Raw genomic sequence first — 16,997 nt, 5'->3', positions numbered from 1 at the left:
TGTGGGAGAGGAAATCTGCCATCCTAACCCAGTCTGGCCTACGCATCACTCTAGACCCACAACAATGTGGTTGACTCTCAGTTGCCATCCAAAGTGGCTTTGCATGCTGCCCAGTTTTGTCAAACTGCTACAGAACTAAGCACTGGGGATGTATGTACACCACATGGCCCGCAGCAGTTCAAGAAGGTGGCTCATCGTCACCTCCTCAAGGGCAATTAGGGGTGGGCAATGAAGGCTGGCCTGGCCAGCGGCACTCACATCAAAATGGCCGTTATCTGGTGGCCATTTTTCACTTGTGGCCTTGGATTGTGGGCACCACAGGCAGATCATTCAACCATGGAGGGAATCATTCCAGCAGGGGGCCCCTGGCTATCAATCAGCAACAGGAATCCTAACTGAGTCTTCTCTCCCCTCCCAGTCTCTGCCTAACTGAGAGGAACTGAGGCCTGTTCCCCGAGTCCCGAACCCGCATGCGTGCATTGACATGCCCATTGCAACTGCAGCTCAGCCAGGCTGACCGAGCAAAAAAAATCTGAGGCCTTCTGCTCTTTGCAGGGCCCTGCTCCCTCAGCAAGGCACCTCATTTCCAATGTTATTTCTCTCTGTGCACAGGGAGAAAGCCACGGAATTGTGGGAGTGGATGTACCAACTGGAGTCTGAGAAGTTTGACCTGATGGATCAACTGAAACGACAGAAATATGAGGTGCGTGACCCAGCCAGACCCAGGGATGTCCAATCCCATTGCGCATCACATCTAACAATCGACGATTAAGCATCACTCGCTGAACACTCCTGAGTGCGCTACCAGCTACACTAACAACCAATTTAAGATAATCGGTCGAGCTCGTCATGTGCCTCGTTTATACTTGTCAGGAGTGACATACATTCATACACAGGGACCTGCTCTCTGCAAAAGGAATATGTTCAAGTCTTGTGCCTTATTGAAATTACCCCTGACTTTGAGGGGCCTATTGTTTCCCATTGCCTTCTCCATGACAATTAGAGTTGACTTGTCAACCAATCGGCACACTTTTCTCCTGTACGATAAATTGTTATGATTGTTTCAAATTTGGTATTCTTGTATTTGTCCGAATGAGTGCAAGGTGAAAAGCTTCAGCGCCATGTCTCTCTTTTCAGCGATTTCAAGCTCTGTAGTACCAGGTGACTGAAATAACAGTGTCTCTGTTTTAGTGGCTTGAATCTGCAAGTCTGGGGGGTACTGTCGGTCAGATCCAAGATTTCCCATCTCTGGAATCTGGGTACAAACACTGCCTACATAACGGATAATGACTTATAGGTCTACTGACTCGTGCTAAGATTGGGGAGCCTGAGACGCCCCTTTCATTTTCTCTTTACTCTGTATCTAACCCCGTGCTGTACCTGTCCTGGGAGTGTTTGATGGGGACAGTGTAGAGGGAGCTTTACTCTGGACCTAACCCTGTGCTGTACCGTCCTGGAAGTGTTTGATGGGGACAGTGTAGAGGGAGCTTTATTCTGTATCTAACCCAGTGCTGTACCTGTCCTGGGCATTCTTTGAATTTTCTTGTCAGCAAAACAAGCCACAAAACCCAAGCCATTATCCGAACCCTATCTTGCCACTGCCTGGAATGTTAGCAAACAAAATCTTGATGCTAAACTCCAGGAGATCATAGGTTTATCATTGAATTTACAGTGCAGAAGGAGGCCATTCAGCCCATCGAGTCTGCACCGGCCCTTGGAAATAGCACCCTACTTAAGCCCACACATGTAACCCAGTAACCCCACCTAACCTTTTTCGACACTAAGGGCAATTTATCATGGCCAGTCCACCTAACCTGCACGCCTCTGGACTGTGGGAGGAAACCGGAGGAAACCCACGCAGACACGGGGAGAACGTACAGACTCCGCACAGACAGTGACCCAGCGGGGAATCGAACCTGGGACCCTGGTGCTGTGAGGCTGCAGTGCTAACCGCTGTGCCACTTCTGCTCTGTAACTACTCCTGTGCCTATTTCGTAGGTTCGTCTGTATGTTCATAAAAAGCACACCTGCGCTTCACGACTACAGGCTGGCTACCGATCCAGATGTGACAGATATTAACATTAAACAGTATACTTTACATTATCCATTCCTCGTCAAGGTGTTAAGCCAGGGGAGCAATTTAACAGCTGCGCTGATCCTCGGCAAGGATCCGTGGAGGCCGGTTAGATCGGGGGAGAGGCCCAAATCAAGAATCATTAGCGAAATGGAAGCCCGATCTAACGACCTCCCGTGACCTAACCGGCTCCCCAGTGAGAGGTCACGCCAATTAGTACTGGTCCACACAAACATGGACCAGGTGTCACGGCACCTGGGGGGTCACCCAGGCCATTGGAGATGCCTGGGTGGTCAGGGACAGAGCAGGGTGGCATCCGGCTCTCCCTCTTGCACTCGGGCACCTTGCTGGCACTGCCAAGATGCCCAGGTGGCACAGCCAGGCTGGCAGGGTTACTGGCAGGGTGCCACGGTGGCAGTGTCATGGTGCCCGGGTGCCAGGGTGGCACTGCCAAGGGCCGGGGCCTGAGGGGTGGCCATGCCAATGAAAGGAGGGATGAGGGCGGTATGGTGGGTGGGGGATGTTAAGGGCGGGTATGAAGAGTCCTCCAGAAGTTTGGGGGGGCTGAAGGATGGGGGTCTTGAATGGGGGGAGGGGAGGCCTGAAAAGGGGTGTCCTCACTTGGGTGGGGGATAATGCCCATGTGTGTGGGCGTGATATTGCCCGTGGATGGGGCAACACTCCTGCTCACTTAGAGATTGGGGCGCCTTTTCAAAATGGTGGCCGGATCTCCGAGGAGCCGGTCTTTCCGGCGAGTTCAGCTCCCCACTGATGAAAGTGTGGGCTAGCCCCGAGAAGAACTTTCCAAGGCCCAAGTGACTGTGGTTAAACTGCGGTGGGGAACTCATCGACAGAGCTGGGGAGAACCTCCCAGGGAAACCCTCCTGAAATGACACTTTGGGCAGGATTTACCCACCAACCCGCTGTGTGTTTTTCGGCAGCGGAGGAGGCCCCACCAGCGGGATTTACTGGTCACGCCATTGACACCGGGAAACCCAAGCGCGCGCGCATGGGACCGGGATATCCCGCCAGTGTGAACAGCCAGTAAATCCCGCCCAGAAACCTTCCCGTTAGATCGTGCCCAAGATTGTTGACAAAGGCTAGACCATCAGGACTGAAGAATTTGCTTCTGACCTCTCGTGCGGACCTGAATTCCACATTTTTCCAACACCTTGGGAGTTGACAACTGTGTCAACCAGTTACTGACATCAGGAGTGCCGCAGAATCATACAGCCCCTCGAGCCTATCCCAGCATTCAGTTATAGACGGGCTGATTCTCAAATACTTGGAGCGGCCTCAGTCCATAACCCTTTACATTCTTACTGAACAATTTCAACTGACTCCACAGCCTTGGCTTTTTGGAAGAGGGAGTTGCAAATTTCAGCTACCCTTTGTGTGAAGAAGTGTTCCCTGGGGTAACTCCCCGAACAGACGAGACCATAAGACTATAAGACATAGGAGCAGAATTAGGCCACTCAACCTAACGATGGATGATATTTTTCTCATCCCCATTCTCCTGCCTTCTCCCCATAACCCCTGATCCCCTTAACCCCTGATCCCCTTATTGATCAAGAACCTATCTATCTCTGTCTTAAAGACACTCAGTGATTTGGCCTCCACAGCCTTCTGCGGCAAGGAGTTCCGCAGATTCACCACCCTCTGGCTGCAGAAATTGCTCCTCATCTCTGTTTTAAAGGATCGTCCCTTCAGTCTCAGGCTGTGCCCTCTGGTTCTAGTTTTTCCTACATGTGGAAACGTCCTCTCCACGTCCCCTCTATCCAGGCCTCGCGGTATCCTGTAAGTTTCAATCAGGTCCCCCCCCATCCTTCTAAACTCCAACGAGTACAGACCCAGAGTACAGACATGGCAACTGGTGGAATATAAAGGTAGCCCCAATAATGGTGGCCACGGCAACCATCATTGATTGTGGTAAAAACCCATCTGGTCCACTAATCCCCTTTAGGGAAGGAAATCTGCCGTCCTTACCCGGTCTGGCCTACATGTGACTCTCAACCCACAGCAATGTGGTTGACTCTTAACGAAAATATCTAGCAAGCCACTCAGTTCAAGGGCAATTAGGGAATGGTTGGCAATTATTGACATTGTTAGTGGTACCCACAATCCACGAAAAAATGTAACATAAATGAGAGTTTTAGATTATGGCCTCTTGTTCTGGATTGTCTCACTAGGGGGAGTAATCTTTCTCTCTACATAGCCTGTTGAATCCCACTCATCTAGGACATCCCTGTGTTTTCATATTCATGGAACACAAACCAAGATGAGTGAAAAAACACGAACCCCCCCCGCACCCCCCCCCCCCCCCCCCCCCCCCGGCACCCCCGTGACAGTCACAGTCGCATCACAGATAATGTCGATGGAACAATTTTTAAAAAAATCTATACACAAAAACTAGGGGAAAAATGAATCCTTTCCAGCTGGGCTGTTGGTTCCTGACCTTGCGATAACCTGATCTCTCATTAAAGAGAGGAGCTTAAAAAAAACGGTTAATCTCGAGAAGGTTTGTGCAAGATAATTAACCTCGGGATTTATTTTGAGCATTTCCCCATCAGAGGTGGTAGGCAGCAGCCGGGTTAGCGACTGTACATCACAGGCATGTTTCTGACCCCAGGCTACCTGGGAACGTGAAGTCATGAAGTAATTCAGCATGTGCCACTTGTAAAGATTTCAAGGGCAACATGGTGGCACAGTGGTTAGCACTGCTGCTTCAGAGTACCAGGGACCCGGGTTCAATTCCCGGCCTCGGGTGACTGTCTGTGTAGGAGTTTGCACGTTCTCCTCGTGTCTACGTGGGTTTCCTCCGGGTGCTCCGGTTTCCTCCCACAATCCAAAGATGTGCGGGCCAGGCAGATTGGCCATTCTAAATTGCTCCTTAGTGTCCAAAGATGTGCAGGTTAGGTGGGGTTACGGGGATAGGGCGGGGGGAGTGGGCCTAGGTAGGGTCCTCTTTCAGAGAGTCGGTGCAGACCCGATGGGCTGAATGGCCTACTTCTGCACTGTAAGAGGTTCTATTCCAGGGTGTTCAAACAAAATGTGGCTCTCGATTGGTCAAGTGAAACTACAGACGGTGAAACTTTCTTTCAACAAACTAGCCTCAGCTTCGCTTTCTAGTGTATTGTTAACATGAGAAGGATGTCACACGTTCCTGCTCTGTAGGCCAGTCTAGCTGTTGTCCAATCTGTGCTCGCCAATCGGCATCAAGGTAAGTGGCATCCAGCCAATGACATTCTCCGAAAAACAAGAGCAGTGGAAACTAAACAATACATGAACAATACAGAGCTGAAGCTAGCAGCCAGAGAAGGAGAGGTCAACGGTCACATGGAGCCCAGAGGAGGAAAAAAATCAATCATACTTTCCAAAATAAAAAAATGTTGAGTGCCTTAATGTAATGCAGCCGGACAAGTCGTTTGGTTACTCTGTCAGGCTAAAACTCTGATTTATTTTTAATTTTTTCGTGGATTGTGGGTACCACTAACAATGTCAATAATTGCCGACCATCCCCAATTGCCCTTGAACTGAGTGGCTTGCTAGACCTTTTCAGATAAGAGTCGACCACATTGCTGTGGGTCTAGAGTCACATCTTGGCCAGACCGGGTAAGGACGGCAGATTTCTTTCCCTAAAGGGGATTTGTGAACCAAATGGGTTTTTACCACAATCAATGATGTGGCCACCATTATTGGGACTACCTTTATATTCCACCAGTTGCCCTGCTGGGATTTGAACCAATGCCCCGTATATTAGCCTGGGCCTCTGGATTATTAGTCCAACGACGATACGACTACACCCCCTTAGAATTATCGCTCCACTGCCAACCCGAGGGGCGGCACAGTGGCTAGCACTGCTGCCTCACAGCGCCAGGGGCCCGGGTTGTTACCTCATAGATGGCTCAGTTCAAGGCTGAAGAACTCAATGCTCCTTCTATTTCCTGATGACCTGGTCAATGTGGCCCCGATTGCACCCTCGACTGAGCTCAGTTTAACTCAGCCACAGGTTGGAAACCGGATGAATTACCTCCAATCGCACTGAGTGGCCCCAAGTATCCCACGTGAGGCTTGTTCACTCCGCAACCCAACACTGGCGGACATCTTTCCCCTCAGTTTGACATTATAGATGCTTGAAGAGTAGTGAGGTACTGTGTGTCATTTCTGTCTTCATTTCTTTCCTGATGATTAACTATGCACATTCTTTCCAGATTAACCTTCTGCACAACCGTATCAACGAACACCAGAAATTGTAAGTATATTTGGAAATACAGTATGAATATGAAGATTCCCTCTCCTCCCCGTATCACACCCTATGGGGGGTGACCTCATATGGTTGACATACCCCTATGATATGGTTGACCTCAGATCAACTCACAGGCCAAATACTGCTGGCAGTCGGGGGTTTGGGGGTGGGGTTCATAATAACTGCACCAAAACCTAATGTGGTTTTACCAGGATAAGTGAGGTAGTTTCAGAAAAGCTTCAAAGCAGACACGTTGAGAGAATTAGGCGACGGAAGTGTTGTGTCGAATGTTTCTCACCTCCTCTGCTTTCCTGAAGGCATCGCCCACCTTCTGGGATATGCTCCCATGGATGCCAGCTGCCCCCTACGCAGTGCCTGTTACTCATTTCTAACTTTTGACAGCGTTCAGAACCCAGCTGATGTTAAATGCCCGTGTGTTCCAAATTCAATAAGGGCAACTTGGAATGCTGGCTCCTAACTTTGGTTTCTGCAATTTGGTAAAATGTGAGGAAAGATGTGGAGACCAGGAAAGGACAACCCAGTCTTGTTGTGATAAAGCAAAATAAATGTTTATTAAACAGTAAAACACCCAAGAAAGCCAACTAAAAACACACATTTAGCTATATTAATGGCTATCCACAGTACATTTAAATTGACCCAGTTCCAAATCCCTCTACTTTCCTAACCTGAGAGCTAAACCTCCCCAAACAACATCCCATAGGTTTTGAACTATATGCAAAATCCAGCAATAGTTACCACACTCGGCACCTACATCTTTTGTGGAGTTGCTTCTGTCTTAGAACAGAGACAAAATGGCTGCTTCCTTTTGATCTGTTCTTATCTGAACTACCTGTCTTGAAGGTCCCTCTTAATGACATTTCTTACACGAGTTCACCTTTTTTAGAATGTAAGTATGAAATCCACCCTCATCTTCTCTTTTGAACTTTTACCATCTTTGCTTCAACTAAACCTCTACGCCCCATTGTTATCCACGTCGCTAAGGTAAACATCTGTTTACAATGTTGCTAGACTAATCCACATATCAAAGACCACACTCGGTTTCCTCACCTCAACCAACCTGTCTTCCTAATCAATTCCCATTTTAAAATCGTTTGCCCTCTTTTTTTTTTGTTATAAATTTAGAGTACCCAATTATTGTTTCTCCAATAAAGGGGCAATTTAGCGTGGCCAATCCACCTACCCTGCATATCTTTGAGTTGTGGGGGTGAAACCCACACAGACACGGGGAGAATGTGCGAACTCCACCCGGACAGTGACCCAGGGCCGGGATTCGAACCCGAGTCCTCAGCGCCGCAGTCCCAGTGCTAACCACTGCGCCATATGCCACCCTAGTTTGCCCCCTTTTAATCACACAACCACCAGAACACATTTTCAAATGATTAGATTCCTCAATTTTCATTTTGCCACCAATGCTTGACAACCGTGAGTGCGGCTGAGCTCTTCGACCTAGGGAAGGCATCGCCACAGAGCCTAGTCTCTGCCCTCGCCCAATCAGCAAACGGAGTGCTGCCCGATTTCTTTTGGGGGTTTTCTTTTGTCCTCTGTCCACTGCCAACGAGCAACCGCCCCACTCCCAACCACCTCCGGCCCCCACCACCTCAACCCAAAGTCACCGGGGTTTGTTTCACAGCCGCTCCTGCCATGCGGCTGGTCAACCCAACATCGCTGTTGGGCCACCTGATCTGTGCCTCAACTGCAGTGCCCCATTTACCAGCCGAGCCAGGGCGGAAGCGAGCTTGGCGGTGTTCACACCCTACTTTAAATCCTCAACAGCACCATAGTGTGATGTCAGTCAGGTCGCCAGGGCAACGGCATCACAAAATCATGCCAAGAGCTGAATGAGCAGATGGAGCCTCAGGAATTGATAGGTCTACTGAAAGTAATCTTTCCTACTCCTGCTGTGCAAAGATAATAAAAAAACCAAAATAGCCAGCTCTGTGACCCTCCTTTATGTCACCCCTGTTTAAAAATTATTTGCCTTCCCCTGGCTTACCACTGCTTGACAGATTTAAAGAAAAGAGGGATTACTTTTCAAAGGGCAGGATAAAGTGCCGGAAAGGGGAGGGATACAGTCACGATGGGCCAAATGGCCTCTTTTATGCTGCATGTTGTTTTTTTGTCAGGTTGTCGCTCATGTCTTTTACAGAGGCGCAAATGGGATCTGACAATGCTGGGAGGTGTTCTAACGTCGCACTGTTCTGCTGAGCTCTTACAACCCTCTATTACCCTGCATGCTGTTTGAGTACAAACCCACCATTATTATTGAGACATAGTGGTTAGCACTGTTGCTTCACAGCTCCAGAGTCCCAGGTTCGATTCCCGGCTTGGGTCACTGCCTGTGCGGAGTCTGTACATCCTCCCCGTGTGCGCGTGGGTTTCCTCTGGGTGCTCCGGTTTCCTCCCACAGTCCAAAGATGTGCAGATTCGGTGGATTGGCCACGCTAAATGGCCCTTTAAGTGTCCAAAAAGGTTAGGTGGGGTTACTGGGTTACGGGGATAGGGGTGGAGGTGTGGGTTTAAGTAGGGTGCTCTTTCCAAGGGCAGGTGCAGACTCGATGGGCCGAATTGCCTTCTTCTGCACTGTAAATTCTATGATTCTATATGAACCTATTAAAGAGCCCGTGCACTGACCATGATCCTTTAATATTCTTTCTCCTAATTCTCTCCTCAAACACCATGCCCCCCCCCCCCCTTAGTGTTGGCGAGTCCACACTGTTGCAGGCAGGGCATTCCACGCCCTTACTACTCTCTGAGTAAAGAACCTACCTCTGACATCTGTCTTATATCTATCTCCCCTCAATTTAAAGCTATGTCCCCTCGTGCTAGACATCACCATCCGAGGAAAAGGCTCTCACTGTCCACCCTATCCAATCCTCTGATCATCTTGTATGCCTCAATTAAGTCACCTCTTAACCTTCTTCTCGCTAACGAAAACAGCCTCAAGTCCCTCAGCCTTTCCTCATAAGATCTTCCCTCCATACCAGGCAACAGTTCGCCCGGTGCCAATCCCCTCGCCTTCTCCCCGTGACACCGCAAGTCCTTCCTTTTTGGATAACAGTCTGGGTCCCTTTTCGATGCCTCGATTGAACCTGCCACTCCACCGCACTGTACAATTAAAAAAAATTTTTTTTAGAGTACCCAATTATTTTTTTCCAATTAAGGGACAATTTAGCGTGGCCAATCCACCTACCCTGCACATCTTTTGGGTTGTGGGGATGAAACACACGCAGACACGGGGAGAATGTGCAAACTCCACATGGACAGTGACCCAGGGCCGGGATTCGAACCCGGGACCTCAGCACCGTAGGCAGCAGTGCAACCATTGTGCTGCCACTCCACCGCACTCTAAAATACAGGCATCTTCTCGCAGGAGTCAGTGGGGACGGCCCAGGAGCAGGAAACATCTCCTCATTTCCAACCAGCAGCTTCACTCTATCCATTTCTCAGTAAGAGTAGTCAAATCAGGAAGGGTGCAGGCTGATAGGATATGGCTGTCTGCACTGATGCACTTTTACAGACTTAATTTGTGAATACAAAAAGGGATTTATGGATAGGAAAACATGCACCTAGCTCCCGACATGTCAAAGGCCTAAGAGGGCTCCATCCCCTAGGGGATTCTCCTTACTCTGAGTTCCATTTGCTCACCCAAGCCTAGTGACCCTTTTCTGTCGAGTTACCCTTAAAGGGGCAACCACGTGTTCATTACGTGGAATTTGCCGTTCATTCGTCCTAACAGGTTCATGCCAGTGTTTATGCTCCACGTGAATCTCCCCCATTGTACTTCACTGATCCCATCAATAGACCCTTCTATTCCTTCCAGCTTGCCATGTTTACCTAGCTTCCTGTTAAATCCTGTCCTGCATGCAACTGCTGCCGTGGTATGTTGATGACTTTTGCGGAATAACTGGGGGTTTATACTGTGTGAGGTCCCAGAGTCCCGATAGATGACTGACCATTTGCCTTCCTAAGTGTCATGACTGTGCGTCAGCCGGGTCACATGCACCTTGCTGGTCTCCACCTTCCGACTCAATTGTCCTACTAATTTGCCGGGATCTTCTGCCTCATCCAGCGTTCCCGATCTTCACGCACTTGGGGAGAGGTGACGTCCCTACAACACACCATTGTTTTGCACGATTGCCAAGACGTGATCCTGGGGTGTGGCCACTAATGTGCACAACCATCTATTTGCAGTCACAAGCGAGAGTTGGTGGGTTGTGGGACACTGGTTTTCCCCTAACCACGCCCCTTCTGACGTGGGCTTGCGGCTTGGCAGGGAATCAAGGGTACTGGCCCTCACAAGCATCTCCTAGATACCCCGAAACGCATCGCCTTAAATGCAGCTACGCTATTTGCCCCTCGAGCTCCTTGTGTAGCCTCAGAGTCAGTGCCTCCCTCATATGGAACTGCCAGCGTGGCATTGCAATGCAGCGTGACCATCCCAGAGTCCCGCCCGCCGCAGGGATGGCACAGCTCCCCGGCGGGATCTGATTCGGTTGGGCCACCATTTAGATGGTGGTTTGCCCTGTGCAAATTCCGCAGCCTAATTCTTACGTTCCTGTCTCCAACAGCAAGAAAGCAGCGGGAAAAGGCAAGGTTGCTGGTCGCTGGAAATAAACAACAAAGCATATTGGATCTGCACTCAGATGTCCGCTTCCGACAAAAGGCATAAATCCAAAAGCAAAAACACACTTCCTGACATAGCTCCTGTTTTTTCTTTCCATGGCAACGCAGCCAAAATGTGTGCTTCATGCAGTTGATGAAATGGAATTTCCTGAACCGTTCCTTTACCTTCAATAAAATAAATTATTAAACAACGTCAACAGAGTTTGACAATGCAACTTTCTGGTTAGTTTTTTTTGTTGATGCACTGACTGATGGCATTTGCGTCTGGATAGACTGGGGCTAAACTCCAAGTTGTATAATTCCCTCCCTAAATCTCTCTCCTACCTCTTTGACCAACGTCTGGATCGCATTGCCTGAAAGGGTGTGCAAAAGCAAACTGATTTCCTCTGGCAAGTAAGTTCACAATCAGAGGTCACAGATTCAAAATAATTGACGAAAGAACTGCAGGGGAAATGAGAATGTGTTTCAGACAGAGGGTTCTTCTGGTCTGCAACACTCGACATGAAATCCAGCGGAACCTTCAAAAGGTAGGGGCGGCACGGTGGCGCAGTGGTTAGCACTGCTGCCTCATGGAGCTGAGGGCCCAGGCTCGATCCCAGCCCCGGGTCACTGTCCGTGTGGAGTTTGCACATTTTCCCCGTGTCTGCGTGGGTCTCACCCCCAAAACCCAAAGATGTGCAGGGTAGGTGGATTGGCCATGCTAAATTGCCCCTTAATTGGAAAAAAAGAATTGGGTACTCTAAATTTAAAAAAAACCTTCAAAAGGCAATTGGACCTGTCATAGATAGAATTTACAGTGCAGAAGGAGGCCACTCGGCCCATTGAGTCTGCACCGGCTCTTTGAAAGAGCACCCTACCCAAGCCCACACCTCCACCCTATCCCCATAACCCAGTAACCCCACCCAACAATAAGGGCAATTTTGGACATTAAAGGCAATTTAGCATGGCCAATCCACCTAACCTGCACATCTTTGGACTGTGGGAGGAAACCGGAGCACCCGGAGGAAACCCACGCACACACGGGGAGAACGTGCAGACTCCGCACAGACAGTGACCCAGCCGGGAATCGAACCTGGGACCCTGGAGTTGTGAAGCAATTGTGCTAACCACCATGCTACCGTGCTGTCCTTGAAGGGATTTAATTTTGAAGGTTATGGGGAGAAAGAAGAGGTCTTGTGGTGTAGTGGTAATGCCCCTGCCGCTGGTTCAAGACCCACTCCAGCTCTTGATGGCCCAGTAAAATGGCCAAACAGGATGAGTATTGAATTATATACATCCTTCAAACACATGCCAGAGTCAGCGTAGATTCCTGGTTATCCTTGTGACAAAAGGAAATTGGAGCCGCTACCAGTGTCTGCATGGGTTTCCTCCGGGTGCTCCGGTTTCCTCCCATAAGTCCCGAAAGACGTGCTGTTAGGTGAATTGGACATTCTGAATTCTCCTTCAGTGTACCCGAACAGGTGCCGGAGTGTGGCGACTAGGGGCTTTTCACAGTAACTTCATTGCAGTGTTAATGTAGGACTACTTGTGACAATAATAAAGATTATTATCCAGAGATGCAAAGTGCATGTGCCACAGCAACTCAGACGCCGCAGGGCAGGTGGCTAGACGGCCAATGTGGATCAGATTGTTGCCTGAAGCAGGGGATTCAATCCCCGGTTCTGCCGGAATGGATTTGGGACCTGCCTCATTGGCCTATCCATGGTGATCCCAAGTGCCTGTGGGTTGAACTTCTTCAGGCAGAGAACTGACGAAGAAAGGGGTGGAAAGGTTGGGGTGTGGCACCAAATTGGACAGCTCTTTCACAGAGCTGGCCATGCCACACGCACGACAGGCTGGATGGCCCTGTTCTGTCTGTAAGACTACGATTCCATTCCTTGCTCCCTCAAGCTTCCCCTGAAAAGGCATGTATGCTATTTGGCTCAATCGCCCTACCTGATAGTGAGCACCACATTCTCGTCAACCGCGAAGCCCGTGCACTGTGCATCCGTCCTTCCCCTTAAGGCTGCAGCTGCAGTATTCCCAGTAAGTGGGGTGGTTCTAAATCCACGTGGCTTGTACTTAATTAATGGCTAATACCTGAGACATGTCTGCGGATTTCCAGAGGCTCACAATGCTTTATGCAAGGAAAGCAATAGGAAACAAAATGTGGTGAAGTGTGATGGATGTCTGCAAAAGTTCCTCCATTTATTTTCTGTATGCGATCCAAGCACATTCAGTCAAAGAATGTCTTATAAAGAGAGGGACATTGTACCATGAAACACTATCCTTTGCTGCAGTGCAGTCATGTATCCCTTTAAGGCTACAAGGCCTAAGATGTAAATGGTTCAGACAGAGGTCAATTAAGAGGATGTTAAATAAACACTAGATTATTGTATACAAAGGTCAAATAAGAAACTGTAACATCTTTGCCTTTGCGTTTTGAGTTCCTGGAAAGCTCCTTCATTTCCTTTTCTTTTACAGAAAGTTGTGCATTACACTTGAGAAATGATGGACCTGAAATAAACGTCAGCCAGATGAGCATAGGAACAGGAGTAGGCCAGCCATTCAGCTCCTTGAGTCCACTCTGCCGTTTAATTGGACCACGGTTGATCATCTAGCTCAATGCCACTTTCCCACACTATCCCCAAGTCCCTGAATGCCATCAGTGTCCATGAAATCTATCAATTTCTGGCTTGAACATGTGCAGCGATTGATTTTCCTCAGCCCTCCGGGAGAGAGAGTCCCATAGATTTGCCACCCTCTGAGAGTGCAGAAATTCCCCCCTCGTGTCAGTCGTAAATGGCCCGGGTCTTGTTCTGAGGCCGTGTCCCCTTGTCCTGGACCCCCCAGCCAGGGGAAACACCTTGGGCTGGATTCTACGATTTTAAGGCGATGACCGGAGGACATGTCTAGTTCTACGATGAAAAAATCGGCGAGACCCCAGCACCGATCCTCCACCCGGTGAGGGGATAGCAGCCGCACCACGTAAAACACACGGGGCTTTGCGAAATAAACGGCCGGAGAATTGCCAGGTCCGTGGCCGCGCATGCGCACGGCAGCGACTTGCAGCGGTCACGCCATACAACATGGCGCCGACCGGGCGCGGACCTGACCTGCCAGATAGTGCCCCCCCTGGACACCTCCGGACCACCCCCCACCAGCCCCCCGAGCCCTCGCCGAAGCCCCCCCAGCCAGCGGCACGCCTCCCCCCCTCACTGCCGACTGTCCGCAGTCTGCAGCCACTACGCCGGGTTCACGGAAACTGAGAGCACATGTGCCCCGTGCCGTTGTGAACATCGCCCATCGGGGGCGGAGCACTGGGGGAGGATCTTCACGTAATGTCCTGAGGCCATCCCAACAGCGTGCGGTGCGCACAGCGACTAGGGGCTTTTCACAGTAACTTCATTGCAATGTTAATGTTAGCCTATTTGTGACAATAGAGATTATTATTGCTGCCTCACGGCGCCGAGGACCGTGTTTGATCCCGGCCCCAGGTCACTGTGCGTGTGGAGTTTGCACATTCTCCCCGTGTCTGCGTGGGTCTCATCCCCACCACCCAAAAGATGTGCAGGGTAGGTGAATTGGCCACATTAGAATTGTCCCTTAACTGGAATAAAAAGCAATTTGATACTCTAAATTTCTTTTTTTAAACGTCTCCCATCTATCGATGCAACTGAAGTTCTTCATCCCAAGAACTACTCTCATGAATTTGAATCCAATAAAAATCAGGAAATAGAAGTCCAAAGGTGACCATGAAACCATTCCCTAATGTCTTTTAGGGAAGGAAATCTGCTGTCCTTACCCAGTCTGGCCTAGATGTGACACGTGACCCACAGCAATGTGGTTAACTCTTAACTGCCCCAGCAAGGGCAATTAGGGATGGGGAATAAATGCTGGCACAGCCAGCAACGCCCATATCCCATGAACGAATTAAAATTTTTATCTTTTCTGCACTCTCTCACACCATTCACTAGCGCTCCGAAAGCTAGTGGTTCAAAACAAACCTGTTGGACTTGAACCCGGTGTTGTAAGACTGCCCACACCTGTCCAACACCGGCATCCCCCCATCATGACCCTCCCTAAAGTGTAGAGCTGGACACATTACGCCAGTCACGGCCAAACTAGGGTTTTATACAGGTTTAACATCACTTCCATGCTTCTGATTCTATGTCCCTACTGGTAAATGCAAGGTGACACCCACACTCCTTGAATAAGTGTTGCTGCAGGTTATTCTGCACCTTCCAAAGTCTGATGGGCCAAATAGCCTAATTCTGCTCCTATATCTTATGCTCATATGGAAACAACCATGCCTCATAGCGCCAGAGACGCGGGTTCAATTCCGGCAACTGTCTGTCTGGGGTTTGCACTTTCTCCCTGTGTCTGCATGAGTTTCCTCCAGGTGCTCCAGTTTCCACCCACAGTCCAAAGGTGTGTAAGTTAGGTGGATTGACCATGCTAAATTGCCCCTCAATGTACAGGTCACATTACGAAGATAGGCGGGACGGGAGGGGTTGGATATGGGTACAGTGCTCTTTCGGAGGGTCAGTGCAGGCTGGAAGGGCTGAATGGCCTCCTTCTGCACTGGCATTCTATGATCAGGGTCTGAGGGCTGTGGGCTGCAGCTCCCATCGTCCCTAGCGGCCCACCCAACCAGCCGAACGAGGCGCATGTGTCAAGACTACAACCCCCATAAGTCCTGGCCTCGGCCGAACTACACGTCCCAGGGGACGCGGCGCGCTGCGTCTGGCGCCGGATCATACGTCAGCTCGCACGTCCAGCCAGCAGAAAGAGGGCGGCTGCAGTCAAAGATGTCGGAGCGTGCGGGAAGCGGCACCGCCGCTGCGGCCGCCGAGGAGAAGCGCAAACAGCAGCTGAAGCGCTGGAAGGGCTCATGCACCGACTTGGAAGCGGGCGAGCCGAGGTGGCTGGCGCGGCCCGGGGCCGGGACGGTGGGCGCCGGCGCGGTCAGCGGCTCGAGCGCCAGGCGGGTGAGGTTCGAGGCGGCGGCGGAGTTCCTGGCGGCCTGCGCCAGCGGGGACGCGAAGGACGCCGAGGAAATGCTGAGGGGAGGCGCCGACGTCGACTGCGCCAACACGGACGGGATCAGCGCCCTCCACCAGGTGCGGACTACGCCTGCGCTGTCACGGCGGTCCACGGCGCGCATGCGGAGGAGTGCCGGCTGGTGCACGTCGCGCGTGCGCACTAGCGACCCCCATGCCCCGAGGATCCTGGGAAGTGTAGTTCGCATATCGTCTTCCTCCGCTGGGAGTTACGGCCATTCATGGTGATTGGGACTACATATCCCAGTATGCATCCTGGTTTCCGCATCCAGGTGCCTTCTGAAGACTATATACCTGTTCACCTCCATTGGCAGAATATTGAAGGGAGTGGCATATTAATTCTGAATAGTGAAATTTGTTCACCTAGAGGGTGGTGAGCCTGTGGAATTTGTTACCACATAAAGTAGTTGAGTCTAAGACATTCCATGTTTTCAAGAATCGGTTAGATACAGCACTTGTGGTGAAGGGGATAATAGGATATGGGCGGTGGGAAAGCAGTATCAGACTATTGAGTTGGATGGTCACCCATGATCACAATGAATGGTGGAGCAGGCTCGAATGTCCACCCCCTGCTCCTATTTTCTATGGATCAAGTTGGTAGACAATTGGTTTTGAGGATAAAGGTGATGACATTTCTGAGGGCGGTTATGAAAGTTTCAAGGGTGAAACTGATCATTACCAGTGGAAAATGCGTGACCTATATTCGTCGTTTCATAACTTGACATAACTTCACACAGCGTGGCGAAGGCAACTGGGAATTTTTTCTATTTCTCATTTATGTTTACTTTACCAAGAAGAACAAACAGGGTTTTTAAAGTGCAAAGATTCCAGCGGTGTTTTTGTTTATTTGATTTCATTTTGTTTTATCTGGTTTACGATAAGCTCAGCCTGGAGGCCAAAACAAGCTGCTGTTGGAAATGTACTGCCGATCTACGAAGGCAGGAAAAGAAAACGGGATGTTGGGATTATAACTCTTCAACGGGCGTGAGCT

The 16,997-nt window shown here is 50.0% G+C and overlaps 2 protein-coding genes across 7 annotated transcripts in view; both read left to right on the top strand.

Moving 5' to 3' along the window:
- The window catches only part of tnnt1 (troponin T type 1 (skeletal, slow)), a 55,521-nt gene extending 44,342 nt beyond the window's left edge, over nucleotides 1-11,179 (top strand). For all 6 annotated transcript variants that reach the window (XM_072492318.1, XM_072492314.1, XM_072492312.1 and 3 more), the window contains 3 exons: nucleotides 613-703; nucleotides 6,286-6,326; nucleotides 10,910-11,179. In XM_072492318.1, coding sequence (XP_072348419.1) covers nucleotides 613-703; nucleotides 6,286-6,326; nucleotides 10,910-10,955 — 178 coding nt within the window. In that variant the 3' untranslated portion in view covers nucleotides 10,956-11,179. The remainder of the gene's footprint in view (nucleotides 1-612; nucleotides 704-6,285; nucleotides 6,327-10,909) is intronic.
- A 4,553-nt stretch (nucleotides 11,180-15,732) lies between these two features.
- LOC140403992 (protein phosphatase 1 regulatory subunit 12C-like) overlaps nucleotides 15,733-16,997 on the top strand; it is a 116,656-nt gene continuing 115,391 nt past the window's right edge. Inside the window, exon 1 of the mRNA XM_072492311.1 lies at nucleotides 15,733-16,066. Coding sequence (XP_072348412.1) covers nucleotides 15,755-16,066 — 312 coding nt within the window. The 5' untranslated portion in view covers nucleotides 15,733-15,754. The remainder of the gene's footprint in view (nucleotides 16,067-16,997) is intronic.

Source organism: Scyliorhinus torazame, chromosome 29 (assembly GCF_047496885.1).
Source record: "Scyliorhinus torazame isolate Kashiwa2021f chromosome 29, sScyTor2.1, whole genome shotgun sequence".
Lineage (NCBI taxonomy): Eukaryota > Metazoa > Chordata > Chondrichthyes > Carcharhiniformes > Scyliorhinidae > Scyliorhinus > Scyliorhinus torazame.
This window is presented reverse-complemented; position numbering and strand designations above follow the sequence as displayed.